This window comes from Haliaeetus leucocephalus, unplaced genomic scaffold (assembly GCF_000737465.1).
Source record: "Haliaeetus leucocephalus isolate CR32 unplaced genomic scaffold, Haliaeetus_leucocephalus-4.0 Scaffold2, whole genome shotgun sequence".
NCBI lineage: Eukaryota > Metazoa > Chordata > Aves > Accipitriformes > Accipitridae > Haliaeetus > Haliaeetus leucocephalus.
In genome coordinates this window covers 17,086,781-17,109,261 of record NW_010972438.1, presented here as the reverse complement: position 1 = coordinate 17,109,261, position 22,481 = coordinate 17,086,781, and the positions used below count along the sequence as shown (strand labels likewise).

Below are 22,481 nucleotides of genomic sequence, written 5' to 3'. Positions count from 1 at the left end.
TCTCCCCCTGCAGCTGTGCATCTCCTGCCAGCACTGCACTAACCATGACGTCTCTTCTGTCCTCCAGGCCAAGGTAATGGTGGCAGAGCAGACAGCAAAGGACATCAACATCACCCGCCTGCAGTATGTGCCCGTGGCTGTCCGCTCGCAGATCCTCTACTTCTGTGTCTCAGACCTGTCCAATGTGGATCCCATGTACCAGTACTCACTTGAGTGGTTCCTCAACATCTTCCTAATGGGGATCAGTAACTCCGAGAGAGCAGGTGCCTGCCCAGAACAACCCCCTCCTATCCTCTTCCTCACTCCACATTCCTGGTCTAGCAGCAGCTAGGACACTTGCAGAGTCAAGGCAAACATGGCCACTTGCATTGGCTCTCAGCATGGTCCAGAGCTGCCCCTAGTTGTTTCCACACAGCAAGTGAAGATGTGGTCACAGCCTGCCCTGCGTTCTTTTCCCCACTATTTCTCTGCTGCCCTGTCTGACCAGGCGGGAGGGATGTTAATGCAGGGCACAGGCAAGGTACGCACCATCCTGGTAATGGTGTGGCTCTGCTTGTCACAGGGCCACCTCCACGCACAGGTCCTGGCTGCTGCGGCCAGGCTGGGGGCAGCTTTCCCCACCCAGAAATGCACGTTAGCCAGGATGGTGGTGGCTAGGCCCATGGAGGGTGCCATGGCGCAGCGTGGACTCCCTTCCAGTGCTGGGGCAGTGTTTTCTTCTGTGTGCAGAGTCTCACAGCCTTGTGCTTTCACAGGCGCTTCTGTGCCAAGTCTGTATTTGAGAGCAGTGTCTGTTCTTCCTGGGCAGGGTACAGGTGTGCCCCAGTGACCAGCAACCGACAGCTGACCTGGAGAGCACCTTCCACGTCACCCATAGCACCCACCATCTTTGTCTGGTTGTTGCCTTTTTGCAGACACCCTGAAGGACCGGATCGTGAACATTAACAACTACATCACCTTCAGTCTCTACAGCAATGTGTGCCGTAGCCTCTTTGAGAAGCATAAGCTCATGTTTGCCTTCCTGGTTTGCGTCCGGATTCTGATGAATGACGGGCAGATTGATATGGTGAGCAAGTCACCTTGGTCCTTTGATGGGATCCCATCAGGGCAACTCAAACCCAGCCTGTTCAGCCCCTTAGAATAGCGTCCTGGGGCGGAAAAAGAGCCTTGTTCCCTTGGACTGAGGGCAGGCTTGGCAGGCTGGTGGGCAGACCTGGGGCCTCTCTCTTCATTCGGATCTCAGACCTTTCCCTGTGTCTATATGCAGAGCTGCCTAGGCTGAATCACCTGCAGCTTTTGCCGGTTTGCTGCCAGACTGCTGCAAAGGTTAGCAAGTTTGGAGGGAGCAGGCAGGGATTAGAAGACAGAGAAAAGCCAGTGGCAGCTGAACAGTGACGTTGATCTCACCAGACTCTCCAGTTCACTTACTCCTCAACACACACACCTGGCAGGAGGGGCAGCCAGAAAGTTACAACAGGATTTTAGTTGGATATGGCACAAAGCCACATGCCTCAGGCCCAGGCAAGTAGGCAGGCTATAATCCCTGACCACATCCTATCCTGTTTCCAGGACGAGTGGCGGTACCTGCTGTCAGGAGGGACCATAAAGGAGAAGAGGGAGAACCCAGCTCCGGCCTGGCTATATGAAAGAGCATGGGGAGACATCCTGGCCTTGAGCAGCCTGAAGAACTTCTCCGGCTTTGCCAATGATTTTGCAGCCAACCTTGTAGCGTTCAGGGCCATTTTTGACAGCCCTGAGCCTCACAGGCAGGTGCCCCCTGCTTTGTAAGCTTAGCTATGCTTCACCCGGCAGGTGATGGCATCCCTGGGAGAGCATGAGGAGCTGATACAGCCACAGTGCCAGCTCTGCTCCCAGTGCAGTGCCACACAAGGGAGAGGATGAGGCATTACCTTGTCTCCTCAAGGGTGGCCCTTGCCTATACATGTTGCTTGCCCAAGGCAGAGCCACACAATATTTTAGCCCGGCGGTATCTGACACTTGCCCAGTGGAAGCAGCTCTGGCTTGCCTGCTGATAGTTTCAAAGCTACAGACAACGACCTCAGCCAAGTGACTGGAAGGTCCTTGTCCCATCTGAAACCCCAGTGGCTGTCTGCAGGCAACTTGGGTCCTTCCTGGGGAGCTGCAGGGTCTGGCACATCCCCCCCCCCCAGAATGCACCTAATTGCTTTGCAGAGAGCCCCTGCCTGGGAAGTGGGAAGCTGAGCTTGACGCCTTCCAGAAGCTGCTGGTTCTGCGGTGTCTGCGGGGAGATAAGATCACCAACGCCATGCAGGATTTTGTGGTGCTGAACCTGGACTGGCACTTCATTGAACCACAGGTAACCAGCCAAAAGGAAGCACTGCGGGGGGCAGGAGTGGAGCAGGATGCCTTGAGCTTGCTGTAAGCGGGCTGTCAGCATGTCCCAATTGCAGTGAGGGTGCTTGCGCCTCTCTGCAGCCACAGAGTTCTCACAGCTGGATAAACACTTATGTTTTAGATGAGGGATATCCTGCCTAATGTCCACCAGTTAAACCACACTGGGAGGAGGCAGATAGTCCAGGCATACGAGAGAAGAGTTTGACAAATAGGAAAGTGGTTACTGCCCTGATCCTAATGCTGCTGGTGGAGAGCTGCACTAGGCCCTTATTGAACATGTTTCTGGCCTCGGCACCCAAGAGCACACCAGTGCCTTGGAGAGGAGCTGGAGGCCAGGCAGGGTGAGGAGGTTCTCCGCTCTGACCAACTTTCTGTATTGCAGACCACTGACCTCTCGGTCGTCTTCAGGGAGTCCACTGCCACCACCCCGCTGGTGTTCGTGCTGTCCCCAGGCACTGACCCTGCTGCTGATCTCTACAAGTTTGCTGAAGAAATGAAGTTCTCCCAAAAGCTCTCTGCCATTTCTTTGGGCCAAGGCCAGGTAAGCTGCCAGTGCCCAGCTGGGGCAACACTGTCCTGCTGGCACTCCCAGTGATCTCACCTAGCTCCAAGTAAGTCAAACACCCTTGCAGCACAGTGAAAACACCCTCCTTCCCCAGGGCCTTTACTCACCAACCTTCTGCTAGCTGGAGGAGCCAGTTCAGTGGGGGAGGCTGCAGCGGTTCCCCCTATACTACCCTCTAATTTTCCAAATCCATCCCCAGTTCTTCCATTCCCTCCATCCTCCCACACAGGTTTGTAAAAGCTGTAAAAGGGCCTTTGCTGTGCCATCAGACAGCAAAGATCCAGCTGAGCCATGGGGATGAAGCCAGGCTGTGGCTCTGGAAAGCGGTCCTTCCACCCAGCAGCTGTCTCCCCGTCCAGCTCAGCAGGGCACAACCTGCGATGGACCAGGGTCTCTGAGCTCTTCTCATCTGCCTCCTCAGGGCCCCCGTGCTGAAGCCATGATGCACAGTGCCATGGAGCAGGGCAACTGGGTCTTCTTCCAGAACTGCCACCTGGCCCCCAGCTGGATGCCTTCACTGGAGAGACTCGTCGAAGGCATTGACCCCAGCAAGGTGAGCTGTTTTACTGAGCAGCCTGCCCACTCTGAGGATAACAGACAGGAGGCTGGAGCCCAGATCTAGTTTGATCTCATCCACAGGTTCCCCATAAAACCAGAGGGTCAGTGCAGGAGCAGCTGCAAAGGCTGTGCCTGCACCCTCTGAGCACTTGTTGCCTTCTGGATTTCCAGGTGCACCAGGACTTTCGCCTCTGGCTCACCAGTCTACCAAGCAACGACTTCCCTGTGTCCATCCTCCAGAATGGCTCCAAGATGACCATTGAGCCCCCCCGTGGGGTCAAGGCTAACCTGCTCAAGTCCTACATTAGTTTCAGTGATGACTTCTTGAATTCTTGCCCCAAGGTAAGACCCAGGTTGTGCTTTGGTTTGCTGTCCCCAGCCCGTGCCTGCTCCAATGTATGCTCTCCACCTGGATGTTGCTCCTCTCCAGGCATAGGTCTTCCTCTCCACTAGACCTCTCGCATGCTAGAGAAGGGCTGGTGGTATTTCTCATGAGCCACATCTACTCTGTGATGAGCCAATTGGAAGTTTCACTTTGAGAAACAGAAGCAACAGGATTGCAGAGGCCTGGCATAAGACACCTACAGCTCTCTTTAAGCCAGGGAGTGGGCCACAGCCTTCCCCAGCACAACAGCCTGACTGAGGTTTCCACCTCTCCAGGCTCTAGCTGGCACTGCTGAATTGGCACAGCTCCTCTGCCAGGTCCCAGCAGGAAGCGACCCCATCCAAGAATGACTCCTCCCAACCTAAGCACCTCTTCTCCCTGCTCCCCTGCCCACAGGTTGCAGAGTTTAAATCCTTGTTGCTCTCACTTTGCTTCTTCCATGGGAACATGCTGGAGAGGAGAAAGTTTGGGCCTCTAGGGTTCAACATCCCCTATGAGTTCACGGATGGAGACCTCCGCATCTGTGTCAGTCAGCTACAGATGTTCTTGAGCGAATACACCAACATCCCATACAAGGTAAGTGTGTGAGCTGCCCCCCCACCGTGGAGGGAACAGGCTCATGATGCACATGCAGGTCAGAAAGCCGTGGTGGGGTCTCTCACAGGTTCTGAAGTACACAGCTGGGGAGATCAACTATGGCGGCCGTGTGACTGATGACTGGGACAGGCGCTGCATCATGAGTATTTTGGAAGATTTCTACAAGCCTGAGGTTTTAATTCCTGAATTTGCCTATTCTGAATCGGGGATCTACAAGCAGATCAGTACCTCTTCTGACCTCAATGTAAGTACTCAAGTAACAAATTGCAGCTTATAGATCCAGGGGAATCATCATAGTGCAAAGGGGATCTACTCCTCCCTGAAACCCACTGCTTTTCCAGTTCCCTGGGGGAATGTAAGTTTGTAAGAACTGGGGGATCTTCAGCTCCTTTCAGGAAGCTGCATCTGTTTCAAGCAACAGGAGGAAAATCTTGTCGCTGCACACAGGATGTGGTAGCAGCTATCACCAGAGTTCCCCAGCTGAAAGCATTTGTACTCTGGATCATTTTGATATCACATACCTAAGTACCTGAGGAGCTCTGCAGGAGACACAGCAGGAAGCTCACTGCCAAGCTGCCCATTCTCACATAGCATGTGTTTTTGCTTCTATACAAGTGCAATTTAACTCCCCAGCCAGACCACAAAACATGGCCATGCCCTCCACTCAGCCACCAAACCTGGCTCAGAGGAGCTGCCACCCCATCAGCCAGAGTCCTGCGTCAGCAAGCATTGCTCTGGGCACACATAAGCTGTCCCTAAGTCAAAGCTGCGAGTTGCATTTTCTGGCTGTGACGGGGACAAAGAGCTGTGTAAAAGTCAGATGAATGAATGTCAAACACCAAGGCAAGGAATGTGTCCCAACTGAGTCTGTGATCTGCTGGGTTTAGCTTATCCAGCAACCCTGGCTTAGTCATTTCTTTCAGGCCCATAGCAGCCTGAAGGCGCACCACAGGTTTATCCCTATGCTCTTGGCCTCACAGCCTGTGTGGATTCCTCTCCAGGGCTACCTGCAGTACATCAAGAGCCTGCCGCTCAATGATAGCCCAGAGCTCTTTGGTTTACACGACAATGCCAACATCACCTTCGCTCAGAATGAGACTTTTGCTCTGCTGGGAGCCATTACGCAGCTGCAACCCAAGACCTTCACGCTGGGAGGCCACAGCAGGGAAGAGGTGGGTGCCCTCATCCCATCGGTGCTCTGGCAGCCAGTGCCTGGTACAGGCAGCGAGCATAAACACCAGCTCTCAGCAGGTGCCACCCTGCCTGCTGGGTGCCAGCAATGGCACTGCCATCCAGGCGTTAGCTCTCCCCCTTCTTGGCAGCCGTGGCCAGGAGGATGCTCACCCACTTGCTGCCTTCCTTCCAGCTCGTGGAGGAGACCTCCCAGGACATCCTGGCAAAGCTGCCTGCCCTCATGAACCTGCAGGAGGTGATCCACAAATACCCGCTGCTCTACGAAGAGTCCATGAACACAGTGCTGGTACAGGAGGTGATCAGGTAAAACCCTTGTGGGATCACATCCTGGGCCAGCAACCGGCTGGTCCCTTGGGGAACAGCAGAGATGTGGGGACCCCTCCTCCCACTCACCTTTGAGGAACCTCATTGCTGAGCATGGCAGCGGGATTGGCAGGCACACTAACAACTGTGTTGTCCCAGTCAGGACCCTCAGCTGATCCCCATCCTGTGGGGACTGATCAGTTTCTCCATCTGCTACTGTCAGCAATTCAGAGCTGGGGGGGCAGCTATGAGACCCCGTTAAAGAGGAATGGGGCTAGGGATTACATGGAAGAGCTTCACTTGTACAGAGATCCATACCCAACCTGGGCAGACATGGGTGATAAACCACTGCACAGAGTCGCTCTGCTCCCTCTACTCTGTCTCCATAGGTACAACAGGCTCCTGGAGGTGATTGCTCAGACACTGAAGGATTTGCTGAAAGCTCTCAAGGGCTTGGTCGTCATGTCATCTCAGCTGGAGCTGATGGCCAGCAGCTTGTACAACAACACTGTCCCCGTGATGTGGAATGCCAAGGTATGTGCCCCAGCCACCCCAGCTGCCCGCAGGAGCTCACCCAAACCAGGGAATGGGTCATTAACCACAAGTGGACTGGGTTCTCTCACATGTTGCTGGCCCTTGCTTCCCTGGCATGGAGATCTCTCCTGCCTAGTGCAGCTCACAGTTGTTCCCAGCCCAGGGCTGGATGAATCCCTGGGCGCTGGGCAGGTGTCAGCAGCTGGAGCACAAGGTCTAGGGTGTCCTTAATTGCGTTCAACACCTTTCTCTGTGGGTGCCCTACAGGCCTACCCATCGCTGAAGCCCTTGGCATCCTGGGTGAATGACTTGGTGCAGCGAATTGAATTCCTCCAGAAATGGATCAGCCACGGGATCCCCTCCGTGTTCTGGATCAGCGGGTTCTTCTTCCCCCAGGCCTTCCTCACTGGAACACTGCAGAACTTCGCCAGGAAGTCTGTCATCTCCATCGACACCATCTCATTTAGCTTCAAGGTCAGTAAGTCAGCCAGAGGCTCTGCATTTTTCTGGATTTTTTTTTTTTTTAATCTGCTGCTAGAAGGCAACAAAGGCCGCAGTTCTAGCCCTGACCTGCCCAGGAGGTGAAGCCACTAGCTGCAGAGCTGCCCATGGACCCCATCATCCCCTTTGTGCTCAGATATACCCACCAACACTGCCAGACACTTCCACAGGGCAAGCAAAGGCTTCTCTGCCTCTCCAGACCTGCTCACATCCCCTCCACAGGCTGCCCCACAGCCTCATGCTGCAAGATGGCAGAAAACCCAGCCCAGCCCATCTGAGGGCTGAGGCAGGCTCCCCTTTGCCAGCGCCGACTTAACTAAGAGCAGCTTAAGGGGGTCCTTGGGGCTGAGCCTCCAGGGACACACCTTGATCAGGGCCCTGGGCCCGCTTTCCTCTGCAGGTAATGAAGGAGTCAGTGAGCGAGCTCACTCGCCATCCCGACGAAGGCTGCTACATCCACGGCTTGTTCCTCGAAGGTGCCCGCTGGGACCCCACTGCATTTCAGCTAGCAGAGTCACATCCTAAGGAGCTTTACACAGAGATGGCCGTCATCTGGCTGCTTCCTGTCCCCAACCGCAAGCCTCCAGCCACTGGCAACTACCTGTGCCCAATCTATAAGACTCTTACTCGCGCAGGTAGGTGCCCTAAAGACAGATCTCCAGAAGCAAGGGAGATTGTAGGAGTAGCTAGGAAAGGCAGCCCAGGAGGGGCTGCAGGAGTTCCTCCTGCCACACACTGGCAGGGTGCAAGGCACTGTTGGCTGAGACCATCCAGGGAGAAAAAGATTTTTCCTGCTGTGGTCATGGAGATAGAGCAGCCAGGCACCCTGGCTATGCAGCAGTGCCTCTGGCCAGCCTCTGCTCAAGCCCATACCCAAAAATACACAAGCCTGTTTCCTCCAGCCCTGCTCAGCCTGTCACCTAGCATGGGGATGGGACAGGGGATCTCATATGGAGTCACTTTATACGGGACTCCCCAGTCAGTGTGCAGCAGCCAGGGCTGCAGTACAACCCTCTTGCCCTTGCTTCCCCCATTACAGGCACACTGTCAACAACCGGGCACTCCACCAACTACGTGATTGCTGTGGAGATCCCTACGGACAAGCCACAGAAGCACTGGATCAAACGGGGCACGGCCTTGATCTGTGCCCTGGACTTCTAGCCAGAAAACCCACCCAGCCCAGGAAACCATCCCAGCTGAGGGCCTGAGCCAGGGCTTCTGCCATCCTGCACAGAGGCAGGCAGCACACGCAGGCAGCAGGAGCTAAGCACTGACTGCCAGCAGCTGCTCACCTTCTCCTGCCCTCTGAGCTGTGTCAATAAATTGAGCTCAACTCCCCAAGCATCACATTCACCTAGTGTTGTTCCAATCCCCACAATTACCTCAAGTTTCTAGCACCACAGGAGAACTGCCAGTGGGGACAATGTGGCCCAGAGCAGGCACTCAGTGCCCCCAGCCACACACGTGCCCACCCCTCTCCCTTCCCTTAGACACCTCTCCCTTGGCTGGCTGTTACAGGATAGCTTTATTCCTTCAGACAGATCCATTATTTACAGCACTTGATATTAGACACAGCAAGAGACAGGATTTTCTTCCCTTCACAAATACCAAAAGAACAGTTTCATTCCCTAGTCAACATCTGTACAAATTTGCACATTTGCAAAATTCAGTCCTCTCCTGTGGCAGCTCCCCTCGGCCCAGCTGTGCCTCAGGACACCTCTGAGAGAGGTGCTGACCTCTGGCTTCTGAGATTTCTGCTGGAACAGGCAGAAGACCATGAGGTGACAGGTAAGAGGCAGGCCAGGCCCATGTGCTCCGGTAGGAAACAGGCTGCTGTCCACACCAGCAAGCTCTGGGCAGGAGGAGCAGCTTTGGGCTCCCTCCACTGTTTCCGCCTGCCACTGCCATCCCCATCCCACCTCGAGCATTACAGCAACCACTCGCCTCTCCCCACGCTGAAAGTCTTCACCAAGGGCACCAAGTGACTCCACATCCAGCGTCCACCCCAGCGCCATGCCCAGCAGCACCGAGGCCACCCTATGAACTCGGTCTGTTCATAATTCACGGGGTTTCTCTGAGGACTGGGCCTGGAGCAACCCTGTGTGACCCACAGGCGCTGCCAGGGCCACAGAGCTGGTCCCTAGGAGAGCAGCCATGGCAGCAGGGCCACACGCCACCCCCCAGCACCACCACGGAGGGCTGGGCACAAGGCCTAGCTCCAGGGATGAGCCCACCCATCCTCACCCAGCAACAGGGCTGCCAAGGCCCACCGGGGAGCCTGGCTGTGCTGGCAGGGGGTATTGCCATCCCCAGGGCAGGGCAAGGCAGAACCTGCCTGGCCACGCATCCTGGGAACTGGGCAGTGCCGTGGGGGGTGGGTGCAGGAGAATGGGCTCTGTCCAGGAGCCACCTCGCTCAGCAACGGCCAAAGCGTGGGTCAAAACCAAAAATAAGTTTGGGGAAGGGAGGGAGAGGGATAGAAAACACAGACACGAAGGTCCTGGGGAAGCGCAGATCTGAAGGCCTGGACGCAGGAGGACACAAGCCCCAGCCAGCTGCGGCCAGCACAGCCTCGCGTCAGCATCACCAGCATTCCCACAACGCCAGACCCGCCACCAGCCGGGTGGGCTCTTCCCCTCCTGCTGCAGTCCTCAGCCATGGCGCCGAGACACAGGCCCACAGTATCTGGGCACTGCCGTGGCACAGTCAGGCAGCTGGGCACTCCAGCTTGCCTTCTGCTGCAGCTGCAGGGACTCCCCTCAAGACATGTTCCCGCCTTTCACAACTCGGGCTCAGAGGAAAACCCGATTTCTTCGTCCCCAGGCTCCACCTCAGCCGAGGGCTTGTCGCCATGGTCCCTCTTCCTTGGGCAAAGGGTAACATAGATCCAAGTGCCACTGCCCAAAGCCACAAAGCCCAGCTGCTGCTTCTCAGTCTTGACTCCCAGGCTACTGACGCTTAGCTTTATATGGGCGGGAGCGTTTCCGGCGGTCTGGCTTCCTCTGCTTGTGCAGACGGCCGATACTGACTCCCTGCCGCCTGCGGACAGAGATGTTCTGCTCCACGAGGCTTGCCAGCATGCCTGCAGGGGGGAGAGGCAGACAGACATGCCCCGTGCTGGAGTGCTGGTATTGCCCGTGCCAGAGCACAGCCCTCCCTGTCTCACCCAAAACCGATCAGTGGGCTCCTCCTGGGACTATAAAATCAGAAGGACATGGAGCGGAGACGTGTGGCTCCCCAGACTGAGTGCTACCTCGTGCCCCAGGCCAGGCAGAAACAGAGAGCAGGGCAGGGTGAGCTTCCCAGGCTCCCAGCGGCTGCTCTGTCATGCTCCACATGGCTCCCCCAGCTGAATCTGAACACCACGCTCCGTCCCCTTGGCCCCACAGCACAGCTCACCTTCCTGGGCCAGCATGGAGATGAAGGTACAGATGAACTCGTCGTAGTTGTGGGTTCTCCTCTGGTCATCGATCTACAAAGAGATGACAAATCCACAAATAATCCACAAATGGGTGGCAGGGAGAAAGGAGAGCTCAAGGCTAACGGGGCAAAGAACCGGCGTGCCAGGCGCAGCCCGTAGGCCAAGGAGACCAAAGCAGGAAGGAACCCACCTCCCAGGCCAGTGCACAACTGGGACTATCTCCATCCCAGTTCAGATGCCAGCATTTTCCACAAAGGGCAGCTGGGAAGAGGCAAGGGTGGGCAGGGGAGGAATCCTGCCAGGCCTTGGGGCAGAGACTCCCCCCTTCCTCCTGTCAGTGCTGATGCTCAGCTGTGGCCCAGCTGCAGCACTCCATCACCCTCCTCAAGCTAGTCAGTGCTGCCCAGGGGCTTCTGTCTGTCCTGGCGGGAGCTCTGCTCCGTAGGAATGTCGGTAACGGGAAAGGGACCCTGAATGTTCCTCATTGCCATTCTCAACTGAACCACTCTCCCTCCACTTTGACATAAAGACACCCCAGACAGAAGCCTTCAGGGAGCTAAATTGGCAACGCAAACAAGCCACCGACAAACACACCTTGAATTTCTTCCTCTTCTCCACCTCCTCCTTCAGGCAGGCCTCGTAGTTCGCAATCTCTGCCTCCACGCACTTCAGCAGTGCCAGCAGCTCCTGCCAGGATCAAGCAGAGCAAATGTGAGCAGACGGACCCCTGCCCTGCAGCCCAGGAGCCAGTGGGGCAAGCTGGTGGGTGTTCCTCTCTGCACTGGGAAAGGGAGGATTCATCAAAGCCAAAAACACTTCCCAGGGAGGGGGGGGCAAGGGGGGGAAGTTCATTGTAGGGAATTTCTGAGTCAGAGGATGATCAATCAGTCAGCACTACAGCCAGCCCCAGGCACATGTACCTGGTTCTCTGGGACAGGGGGAAGCGTTGCATGCATGCCTGAGAAACACCCCAGGGCCTGGTCCTTCTCAATAACAAGATTTGAAGACTTCCCTTTTGAGTAAAACAGTTTCTAGCAAACTCTCCTCCAGGGAGCCCTCAAAGTGCTTGTGCTGCCTGAGCCTGGTCCTGTCTTTTGCTGGACGGCACAGACAGGCAGTAAAGTTACCAGCAGGCTGGGATTTGGGGGTGCAGGGTCCCACCAGCCTCTGGCCCAAAGGAGAGAACAGCACGCCGAACGTCTCTGCCGTGGGAGACAGCCCAGGCAAATGTTCCCGAGATGACGCAAGGCACAAAACCTGCACTGCCCAGTGCCTCAAGGCACGGCTGCGGCGACACGCGAGCGGGACAGCGTGCACATGCGGTTCGGTCACTGCCAGCGCTGCTGCGTCTCTGGGTGAGCACAGGGAGCTCCACGTTCCCAGGGCTGTCACAGCACAAAACTCACCTTGGGAGAATACTTTTCCCCCCCAGGGTGATCACTGGTCCTGCCAAGTCCCACCTTCTCTTTGCTGTCACTGGCCTCACTGCCCTCCTTCTCGTCCAGTTTGATTGCAACCGGGGCCTCTTCACCGGGTTTGATGGAAGGGGGGGAGCTTTTCCCCCCATCTGTGCACAGGGGAAAGAAGTGTTAGGAGCCATCGCAAAGGATCGGTATCCACTCCCAAAATCAAAGGACACCGTCTCGTCACTGCAGGGAAGATGCCACCCCCCAAAAGCTGGCAGGCACCTACCTGCAACAGCCAGTGGGCAGAACACGCCGTCCTCCGTGAGGTGCAGCAGCCCGGTGCTGATAACGGGCCCCAGGTCCCTGACAGCCCGGTTGTAGCGCATGCAGTCGACACGCAGCAGGCCATCCTCCTCGCCGAAGAGCACCTTGGAGATGTGGGAGGTGACGGGGCTGGAGGGGCGGGTGGGGTTGGCCGAGCGGATGGGAGAGCGCAGCGGGGAGTTGAAGGCGCTGCCGATCTCAGAGGCGGTGTCCGTGCTCTCGTTGCTGGGGGTGGGAGAGGGCTGGGAGTGGGTGACCACAGCCACGGCGGCGCCCCCGCCGCTCGTCTTGATGGACAGGGGAATGGAAAGATCCTTTTGAGATTCCTTCAGCTTCTCAGCCAGGACGTTGATGGTGTTGGGCTGGAGGACGGAGAGCTGGCCATCCGCAGCCCCCGCCACGTGCTCTTGCTTTACCTGCCCTTTCCTTTTGTACCTGCCCGGGAAGACAGCAGGGAAGGTGAGTAGCTGGTGGAAGGAGGTGGGGGCCCAGCACAGGCGCTGTCAGCTCCGCACTCAGCACTCCAGGCTGTCTGCTGGATGAAGCAAGACTTGAAACATTCCTAGGTCACCCCCACTGCCATCAGCTTCTCTGGCAGCACCCCACCCCACTGAATCACTCAGCTGCGGGTACCCCTACGCAGCTGGGGACCACAGGGTGCTGTGTACCCCTGCTCTTCTTCCAGAAGCCCCAAAAGCAGCCCGCTGTGACCCCACCTTCCTGACCTTCACACCAGTCCAAACACACCAACACTGTCACCAGGAGCTGACCTGGCAATCGGCACTGGGGAGCTGAGGTTCCCCAAAGCCTGCTGCCAATACAGTTATACTCAGGGCAGCCAAAACTCAGGGTTGATTGTGAAGAGCTACAGAAGGGCTTCACAAAATCCAGCAAGTGAACAGTAAAATAGCAGAAGAGAACAGCCCTAATTGCACACACAGGTGCAGGCTCTAACACAGCTAACAGCGCCCAGAAAAGAGATCTGGGAGTCACCACTGGCAGTTCTACAAACGTCAGCTCCCTGCCCCCCACCCTCAGCTCAAGACGTCACCTGATGGCCGAGTTGGTGTTACGAACTTCCTCCTCCTCATCATCATCGTAGTCATCCTCATCGTCCGAGTACTGCTGGTGCTGCCGGACTGGGACTCGGCTGCGACCCACTCCGGCCGCAAGGTCTTCCTCCTCCTGCAAAACACCGTTGCTTATGGGCTGCTGGCAGTGGGGCAAGGAGGAAGAGCCCAGCAGACACCTCCTCTGTCCAGCCGAGCACCAGGGCTTGCCCCTTTTGAGAGGGGACAGGGGTCTCTTCCATATGCTTCCTCAGTTGACCCATATTAATGCTAACCTCTTTTGCCAGGTCAGTCTTTATTTACCATCTCACCTTCCAGCCTGGGTTAGTGCAAGGGTAGGCAGGCTGCAAGGCAGGGGAAGGGCTTACACCGGCTGACAGCCATAGTCCCACAGAGGTGAGGGACTGGAAGCAAAAAGCTCAGCTTGAGTCAGGCACGCGGCTGGCCTGGAGCTCCAGCCTACCTGCATGGGGGATTTGGCGTAGTTGTGATTATCCAGGAAGGCTGGCAACCTCTGCACGATGGGGTTGGGGTTTGCTGGAGGTGCCCCGTTGATACTGCTCGCTGACGTCTTTGCCACCGGTTTGGATTTGTTGGGTGGGCTCTGCGTGGCTGCAGGGTGGCCCTGGCTGGTGGGCTCGTCGGTGCCGTCTACCGTACAAGCACAGTACAGCCTTTCATAACCAGCACCGTCACTTTTTACTCAATGGCCTCTGCCACCCCTTGCCCACCACATGTAGCAGAAGAGCTCCACCAGTCCATCCCACCCACTTCCCATTCCACTTCCAGCTGTCGCCAGTGTCCCCAAGCTTAAGTCCTCCTATATTCAAGCTCCGCGTCATTCCCAACACTTCTCCCAGGTACAGAGGCATCTACCACACCCCAGCACAGCGCACATGGAGCTGGGCTTGGAGAAAAGAAAGCGAAGCTGACTATGAAACTGCCTCAAGATGCAGGACAGCCAGCTGTTGTCACCAGCCTGTGCTCGCCCCACAGCATGCCAGGCTGGCTGGCTGGCAACACCACTGGTACGGGGCTCTACCTGGATGGGTGCTCTCTGGAGTCACGGTCTTGCTGCTGGGCGGCTTTGCCTCTTCAGGAGGCTGAGACTCCTGAGACTTCTGCGTCTGGATCAGCTCAGGCTGAGTTACTCGGATAAGCTTGAAGGCAAATGACAGAAAGTGAGTGCTGGAGTGGGGTGACCCAAACCACATCCCTCCCATTCGAGCATTGCAGAAGAACTCATGAGGGTGAGCCAACTGCCGAACACCCACGTGCACAATCAACTGACAATGCCATGGATAACCTCCCAGGTGAGCAGCAAAAGGCCAAGCAGCAAGGCTGGTTATCTCCTCTTCCCAGAAGACACTTCCCAAGGCCAAAAAAACCCCCAAAATCCAGGGCGCCACAGCACAGAGAGATGCCCTGGAAACAGAGACTATTCCCACCCCAGGCTCACACTCCTTCAGGGCTTGGGCTGTCCTACCTGCTGCAAGGCCTCCAGCACAGTCTGGCGGTTCATCTTCAGGATGTGCAGTTTGGACTCGTACTTCATCCTCCGATCAGGCACCACCGCCATCAGGTTGAAGCGGATGTCATGGTACGGCTCCCTGCAGGCACAGCAGACATCAGCAGCAAGCTGGCGGTGGAAAGCCCGTCCCCCAGCAAGCACGGTTAGCAGGCTGGCAGCCATGCCCTGCACACCTCCTGCGGGCTCTTCCCAGGCAGCGCCTCCCCAGCCCTGGCATTTAACACCAACACACAGGAGGCTTTTCCCCCAAAACCAAGTCAACCTCACACTGGCTGAAGAAGCAGAGCAAGGTTGCTTCAGCCACAACACAAAACACCCTTCACAGAGTCACAGGTTGGTTGAGGTGGGAAGGGACCTGTGGAGGTCACCTGCTCCAACCCCCCTGTTCCAGTAGGGTCACCCAGAGCTCGTTCCCTAGGACAACACCCAGATGTCTTTTGAGAATCTCCAAGGATGAAGACTCCACAACCTCTCTGGGCAACCTGTGCCAGTGCTTGGTCACCCTCACACCCAAGCATCCAAGAGGCCCAACTCAGGACCAGAAGCACCATTCCTTCTCCTATGGACTCGAGCTAACAGGGACCTAATCTGGCCACTCTTATCCTGTGCAGCCATTTGCAAGGACTCTGCATCGCACACAGAGTGCAGCTTCTCTGCATGCTCTGAAGGCAGGCAAATTGCAAGCAAAAGAAGGCAAGGAAGCAGTGCACCTGCACCTCTCCCCCAGCAACATTCTTCACCTCCACTTCCACAACTTCTCGCACAGAGACCACAGTAGAAATAATCCATGGAAAAACAGCGAAGGGCCAGTGCTTGCACCATGGCCTGGGACATTACCCTGCAGTGGCCAGGCCGATGCGCTCCATGATTACTCTCCTGGCTTTGTCCGTCCATTCCTCGTCGTCAGCCCACGGCCCTGTGATAACGAGACACAGCTGGACTTAACAAAGCAGGCCAAGGCTCCTGCTTCAGACTCACAGAACGGATCCTGCCATCCCCACAACAGGCAATCTCATGGCTCCCTTACATACCAGGTAGCAAGTCAAGAAGGGGCCCAGGAGGCAGAAGGACCACACTGTCAGCCCATACGTGGCACCCCCTGCCTCTGCCTTCCGAATGGAAAACGTGAGCTATCTGCAGGGCAGAAAGGTGAATTTTGAACCCCACAGACCACAAGTGATGCACAGGCTTGGGCTCACAAAATCCAAAGAAATCCCAGCTCCTGCTGGAATCCACCTGCCACTGGTGCCATGCTTAAGTAAGCCAGGTACATGAACTGAGTACCTTGCCAAAGGGCCTGACAGACAGAAACAAAGTCTAAATAAGTGATAAATAAGCAATAAATAACTGTCTGAAAGACAGAACTGAGTGGTCAAGTTGTAAGAGAAGGGAGTAACCTGAGCAGCCTGCTGGGATCTGCATTGGGACCTTATGCCTCAACACACAGTGGTTATTTGGCACAAGGAGAGGGTAAGGAGGAGGCAAATTCTGCTTGTGATACTGAGTTATTGCAAAGCTGCAGAAGGACCTTGTGACCCTGAGCAACTGGGGAGGAAAATGGCAGGGCTGGAAAAAGCAATGCAATGGATTTAGAAATAACTGCCTTCTAGAAACAGTCCCGAGTGCATAGGCTCCAAAATGAGCTATCAAAACTCAGAACAAATCTGGGATCCATTGGAGCGATTCTCCACAAAAATCAGCTAACGCTTAGTGGCAATGAAAAATAATACATACATTTGGACATACGAGGGTGTCTATTCAACTGTGTCAACAGGTAGGGACAGGCAGGCTCTTACCATGGTCAATGGGATAGACCTTCAGCCCATCCAGCTCAAACAGCCGTCCCTTGATGGGGACATAACTGACAAAATGAAAAGCCTCCATGGTTCGCACAGCGCTGATACCATTCTGTTTTTCCGGCAAGTGCCGTGGCTCTGGCCTGCGAGGGCAAGAGAGGCGAGAGGTCAGTGGAGAGTCTGCCTCCTCCAGGGGAAGTGAGCTGCGAGAGACCCCCTCACTTACCTGGCATGGCTGTTATGGGCCTTGGCGAGCTCTGGAGCGTTGCCAATGGCATAGCCTTTACTCTGCAGCGAAGAGCAAAAGAGGTAAACAACTGAGAAGTGACAGAAGACAGACAAAATGTTTCACCCACCGGCTCCCCACTCCCTCCCTCCATCCATACACAGGACTGGGAGAGCAACTTTCAGGCACACCCTCTGCTCTGCTGAGTTTTAGGTAAAACCCGAGATGAAAAAAACACACAATTCCTGCTACAGAAATTACAGTTAGAGAGAAACAAAGACTTTAAGATGTGTCTGAAGGTAAGAGAGAGAGGACTTTTGATCACAGACTTAGAGAATGCACCTGGGATAGGGAGTAACATGACAGAAGGCTCAGAGCTGAGCAAGGCAAAGTAGGAAGATGAGAGAGAAGAAGCAATACTGATATACAGTGTGCAGCCACGAAGGGCTGGAAAGAAGCCAGCTCATTAGAGCATCATCCTGAGAGGGGAGCGAGAGGCAGATTCACATGCACCACAAGTGCACAGCCCTACAAGACCCCTGTCCCTACCTCAGGGCTAAATCCTTTGGTGAAATCCTTCATGCGGCTCAACGTAGGGCCCAGGTCGACATTGTTGCAGTTCAGGAGGACGCTCAGCAGGGCATGGGTGGCACAGGAATTGGGGATCAGCTGGAGGGGAATACAAGGACCATCTTAACCAGCAGAAACAAGGCAATCCTTCAACAACCCCTCAGAGGTGACAATAATCAATTGAAAAGTACTGACGCAAGAACCACTTGTGAGAGCAGCGACTTGACCTCGGCTCTCAAAGGAAGGGAGGAGGTCAGTCTCATTTAGTGAGCCACACCATGCCCTCATGAGCATCTGCTCACAGCACAGGCCACAGACAGGCTCACAGCCCTCACTGGACTCCCTCCAACCCGGAGCTCAGGGCAGAGACTCCCAGGAAAGAGAAGGTGCCCTCAGGACCAGCAAGAGCAGTGCAGCCTCTCAGTACCATGTTGCTTCCCTGAGGTGCCACATGAGACAACCCCCCCTCTTTCACCTCGCCTCCAGCCTACCTGGTGAGCAAAGAACATGTTATTAACGATGTCATCATCGATCACCGACGTCTCATCCACCAGGGTAGAGACCTTCCGGCGTGATCTGCGCTCCTCAATCCACTTGAACAGGAAGATGAACCCATACACAGGGCTGCGGAGAGAAGTCAGCAGCTGCATCATTTTGGATGGACCACACCAGTGGGGCTGCTCTGCCCAGCACCAGAAACCTTCTGTTTCAAACCACAGGCAGAGAAAAGACAGAGAGGAAAACCAGAACCACCAGCCCCATCTTTCTGGAAGTGACCATCCCTGCCACAAGTCCCCCCAGCCCCACATTACCAAGGATACTCTCCTGCGCTGATGCTCTGGGCTCAGACAACAGTCAGGCTTGAAACCTTGGGATTTGACAGGTCTTAAGATGCTCAAGACAGAGAAGCAGGAGGTGAAGTTCACCTCTGAACACTGACCAACCTGCAGAATAGTGCCTGACCACCAAACAACCCCTCCTAATACATGTTGTATTCGTTTTCAAGAGGAGTTCAGACAACAGCTTTTAAAAAAGAGACAGCCTCAAAGTCATTTCAAAGCACTGAGACAGGGAGAAAGCCCATACTGTGAGCACGCTGGTTGGCACTGCGCCTCTCCGTGGGGAAAGGGAGATGAATCTCTTGAAGTTATGTTCCCCACCTGCCCCACGAGTTCTTTCTCAAGGCATGAGATTGCCCATCTGCCCCAAACCAGATGAAGCACCCCTGGTTGATCACTTACAACGCTGACCTCCATGACCAAAGAGCTCACACGGGCCCTTCTGAGTGCCTGGTGATGAGTTCCCAGGCCCACTGATGCATTCTGCTTAGTAAAACTCATACTTTCAGGCCTGTGACTTACCCTTGGCATTTGCTCTGCAGATCATAAATCTCTTCAACCTGCACTCCCTTGACCCCTGCAAACAAAGGGCAGAAGCTGGTGTAAAGCCTACCAGAAAGGACACAAGGTAATGTCAAGCACGAAACTGACTTCCGAGGAAGGTTTCTTGCACTCACCAAAATCTTCAACCAGGAGTGTGAAGAGACCTGGAAAGGAACAAAACCAACAGGTTACTTCTGCCTGAAGAGAGCAGAGAGGAAACCTGCTGCCACCAGCCCCCAAAGGTCCCATGTGGTCCCAGGCCAAGGCGCAGCCAGAGAAACCACTGCAGAGCGGCACTAGGATCATGCTGACTCCCCAGCAGCAGAGCTGTTGAGCCCTGGCTCGCTACAGAGGTGCTCTGGCTCCCTTCATCCCTCCATCCCCATTCATCATCATCTTCCTCAAGAGAACCTGAACCAACCCTCTCCTGTTGGAGCCAGATGAAGCTGGACCCACCTTCAGCATCCTGACCCGCTGCAGATGACCTGCCAAGCAGTAAATCCCCACCATGAACAGCAGCAGGGAGCACCTAAATGACATGCATGCTTCTAACTGGAGGGAAACATGGCTGAATAGATCACAGGATATTTTAGAAGGTAACTTATGTTCTTGTTAGTGAAAGACAGCCAGTGAAGGGAAAGCCAGCTCACAGCAACAGGGCTGTGGAGAAGTCCGAGGGCCACAAGGCTCATCTTCATCTCCCTCTCCCCTGGGGGACCAAATCCAAGAGCCCGTCTCCAGTGACTACAAAATTCCCATTACAGAAGGACATAACCAGGAATAGACAATGGCAAAGAGACCAAAGGATTATTAGACATCAGTGACTGAGCAGCAGCTTCCACTACAATGCTGTAGCAGTCAGCCCAATTTTCAGGCAGTCCCCCTGCACATGGAGTTAGCAAGCTCGAGACTGGAATAATAAATCTCCTTCTTTTGCTCCCATAGAAAGGCTGCTGAAAGCCTGGGAGGAAGTCCAGGGAATATCAATAAGAAGGATTCAATCCTGACAAACATCCCTGTAAGCAACAGATTTAAGGAACCCGATATAAGTGGCTCAGTCAAGAAGGGAAGAGGCCAAGGGGTTTCCACACCAAAGTTAAAATGACTAAACAGGGAGGAAACTTCTGGGAGCAAAAAGTCTTCACTAATTTAGCAGAAAACATCGTATTTCTTACAAAATTATCAGTGGGAAGAAACACGCTATGCAAGTAACATGCTTCGAACCAGTGACAGCCTCCTTGCTGTGCAACGCCGTTATACCAAACCCTGGCACCTTTCTGACAGAGATGGCTTTTCTCAAAATATTTGACACCATGGAGGGCTGTGTCATACAGGCAACATCTACAGGGGCTTCAGGCAGCGCTGCAGCCTCCCTGCCTTCTTTACAGCAACCCCCTTAGGACAAGCAGTCCTTGCAGACCATACGGGTCTTCAGATGCTCATTTCAGCCATGGTTCTTGTTCCCTCTTTAGATGGCGTCCATTATGGAAGCGGAAGTCACAGCGGTTTACAGGTAGAGTCTCTCAACTGTAAAAGCTTCTGCAAAAGTCAAAAGCCTCACTTGCTCTCCAATTTCAACAGTTACAGTCTACTGACCACAGCAAAACTCACGTGACATGAGAAGACATGAACCATATCACAAGCTCTGCCTCGCAGCCAGTGAAGATTTGCATCAGAGCAAGGCCTTGCAAACACAAACAACTATAAATGCTGAAAGCAGTGTTGCTCCCACAGGTACCACCAGAAAGAGAAGACCAAGCAGGACTCCCAAGCTTGCTGTGACTGAGCCTGGAGCATCCCACATCTCCGCAGCAGCTCTTCAGGACTGTGAGTCAGACCAGCAGGACTGCACCAAAGAAGATGGGAAGTCAGCCGTCGCATGTTTTCCTCCCATCTGATCAACATCGCCAGGGAGTGAGAGAGGATGAAGCCAAACTTCTCTGAGCACACCATGAAAAGACAAGAAGTGACAGGAACAAGCTGCAGCAAGAGAAATTCTGACTACACATCCGGAAAAAAAACAATTCTTCGTTGCCAGCATGGTCAGCCCTGGGACTGGGGCTCAGAAATCTCCTTCTTGAACATATTGAAATTCAACTGGACATGGCCACAAGCAACCTGAACTACCTTTGAAGTTAGCTCTGCTTTGGGCCAAAGACTTCCAGGGGTCCCTTCCAACCACGGTTTTTCTCCGATTCATTTCAGTATTTCATATTACCTCAGCATCCACAAAAGGCATAGTCCTGCTGCTGTGATCAATCCTGGAACACCTGAAACCCCCATTCCAAATTATTTGGGTCAGCTGGAGGAAACATTCTGGTGTCCACAAGCACATGCAACACTACACCAGCAGCCTGGAGGTTCCCAATGCTCCCCTCTCTGCCCAGCAACTGTGAGAGACAGCCCAAATCTGGATCTACTGACCCTTCCTGACCAGTAAAGCACCAAGAGCTTTCAGTCCCAAGCCCCGTGGTGAGGGCCGGGCAGTTTATGGGGTGTGCTGAAGGCTGAGAGCAGTGCACGGGTCATTCCTAACTGTTTTTCCAGCTCCCACCTCTGCATTCGAATCTCCACACATCCAAAGGAGCACAGCTGCGGTGTGCTGAGAGCCCACCTCTGCCCAGACAGATTACCTTCCAAGCAAATAACCTTCCCTCCCAGGTGTGAAAATCCAAACCACGTCCCGTCTTTGGCATTGTCATGGTGAAGAAGAAGAGGGAGGATGGAAACGATTTTGGCAATTCCCGAGTACCAGTAAAAAGAGGATAAAGAGCAGCAAAACCTGGGGTGACTGGGAGACAGAATCCTTCACTGAGCGCAGCAAGACGAGTATAATGCCAGGGGTCCAATTTCCTCACCCACAGCTTAAAAATACACCACCACATACTAAAGACCAGCTCTCAGCCTCCCAGAGGACAACCCCACATTGCACTACAGCAACTCAGAGACATTAAAACAACGCTCAGCCAATGCCCCAGCCGACGCCAGCTTTGGCGCTCAAATCTTCACCCACACAACAAACTCCACCACAGAAACCGCCTTCTCCAACATAGCGGGAAGGGGACGCCCGTGACTGTCCTGTTCCCAGCTGCTCAGGTGCCATACCAGGCTTTTCAGCACCTTTCCTGGGCCACGTGGGGGAGGGGGTTTGATCCACCCGCTCAGCTGCAAAGCGATGACAGTAACTGACAAGCACAGGACGGAGATGCCACCCTCACATGCTCCTGAGTGACACAAGTTGTCCTCAAGTGCCCGTGAAGCTCTGGGGCAATCGCCAGAGCTGTTTCTGTAGCAAGGGGCACCCCATATGCACGCCTCTCCCTGTATTTCAGCACTGTTTCAGGGTGTATTTGCAAACAACAGGAATGCTTCATGCTACACCCTTGTGGCATTTCAGATGTGTTCCACAGAGACCCCTGGGTTTATCAGATCACACACACACACAGAGGTGTCTGGGGCACCTCAGACCCCGTGTACAAGAGCTACCAGAGCCCAGGCCCCACTCTGAGCCTTCACAATGCTCCCGCAGCCCTGTTCATCCCATCCCTGCCCTCACCCTGCACTCCTATGACCGGCCTCCTGACATCCCCTTTTCTGTCTGCCCCATAACCTCTCCCTAACCCCCCCCACGGGCTACGTCCCATACACAGCAACCCTGCACAGCCCCCCTTCCCCCCAGGACCCACACTACCGCTGCCCCACACACCCCTAACACCCTCGCCTGCCCTTCTGACCCTTCGCC

General features: G+C 54.8%; 2 protein-coding genes across 3 annotated transcripts in view; one reads left to right on the top strand and one right to left on the bottom strand.

Moving 5' to 3' along the window:
* The window catches only part of DNAH1 (dynein, axonemal, heavy chain 1), a 72,912-nt gene extending 64,738 nt beyond the window's left edge, over positions 1-8,174 (top strand). The window contains exons 65-79 of the mRNA XM_010573806.1: positions 68-263; positions 915-1,066; positions 1,570-1,770; positions 2,198-2,338; positions 2,759-2,917; positions 3,363-3,494; positions 3,671-3,841; positions 4,281-4,460; positions 4,549-4,725; positions 5,483-5,653; positions 5,848-5,978; positions 6,368-6,512; positions 6,780-6,986; positions 7,414-7,648; positions 8,053-8,174. Of these exons, the coding sequence (XP_010572108.1) occupies positions 68-263; positions 915-1,066; positions 1,570-1,770; positions 2,198-2,338; positions 2,759-2,917; positions 3,363-3,494; positions 3,671-3,841; positions 4,281-4,460; positions 4,549-4,725; positions 5,483-5,653; positions 5,848-5,978; positions 6,368-6,512; positions 6,780-6,986; positions 7,414-7,648; positions 8,053-8,174 (2,520 nt within the window). The remainder of the gene's footprint in view (positions 1-67; positions 264-914; positions 1,067-1,569; positions 1,771-2,197; positions 2,339-2,758; positions 2,918-3,362; positions 3,495-3,670; positions 3,842-4,280; positions 4,461-4,548; positions 4,726-5,482; positions 5,654-5,847; positions 5,979-6,367; positions 6,513-6,779; positions 6,987-7,413; positions 7,649-8,052) is intronic.
* A 368-nt stretch (positions 8,175-8,542) lies between these two features.
* BAP1 (BRCA1 associated protein-1 (ubiquitin carboxy-terminal hydrolase)) lies at positions 8,543-22,116 on the bottom strand. Of its 2 annotated transcripts, none has more exons than XM_010572976.1 (17): positions 21,354-22,116; positions 18,874-18,903; positions 18,719-18,773; positions 17,849-17,981; positions 17,337-17,456; positions 16,788-16,849; positions 16,562-16,704; positions 15,603-15,681; positions 14,721-14,844; positions 14,277-14,394; positions 13,698-13,885; positions 13,216-13,349; positions 12,127-12,599; positions 11,841-12,001; positions 11,029-11,121; positions 10,413-10,485; positions 8,543-10,095 (listed from the first exon to the last, which is right to left on the bottom strand). In XM_010572976.1, exons 1-17 carry the CDS (start codon positions 21,622-21,624, stop codon positions 9,962-9,964), a joined length of 2,391 nt encoding a protein of 796 aa, XP_010571278.1. In that variant the 5' UTR covers positions 21,625-22,116; the 3' UTR covers positions 8,543-9,961. The 2 variants fall into 2 exon arrangements, with proteins under 2 accessions (XP_010571278.1, XP_010571287.1); XM_010572985.1 differs by having other exon boundaries at positions 11,895-12,001; positions 21,354-22,115.
* Between the last annotated feature and the right edge of the window lie 365 nt (positions 22,117-22,481).

Excerpts from the sequence above, each read along its gene's own strand:
- BAP1 (XM_010572976.1), bottom strand. The coding sequence starts at position 21,624 with ATGTGGTGGTGTATTTTTAAGCTGTGGGTGAGGAAATTGGACCCCTGG. Across the intron at positions 13,886-14,276 it reads TCCAGAGAGCACCCATCCAG|ACGGCACCGACGAGCCCACC; the intron begins GTAGAGCCCCGT and ends CTTGTACGGTAG. Across the intron at positions 11,122-11,840 it reads GGGAAAAGTATTCTCCCAAG|GAGCTGCTGGCACTGCTGAA; the intron begins GTGAGTTTTGTG and ends TGATCCTGGCAG.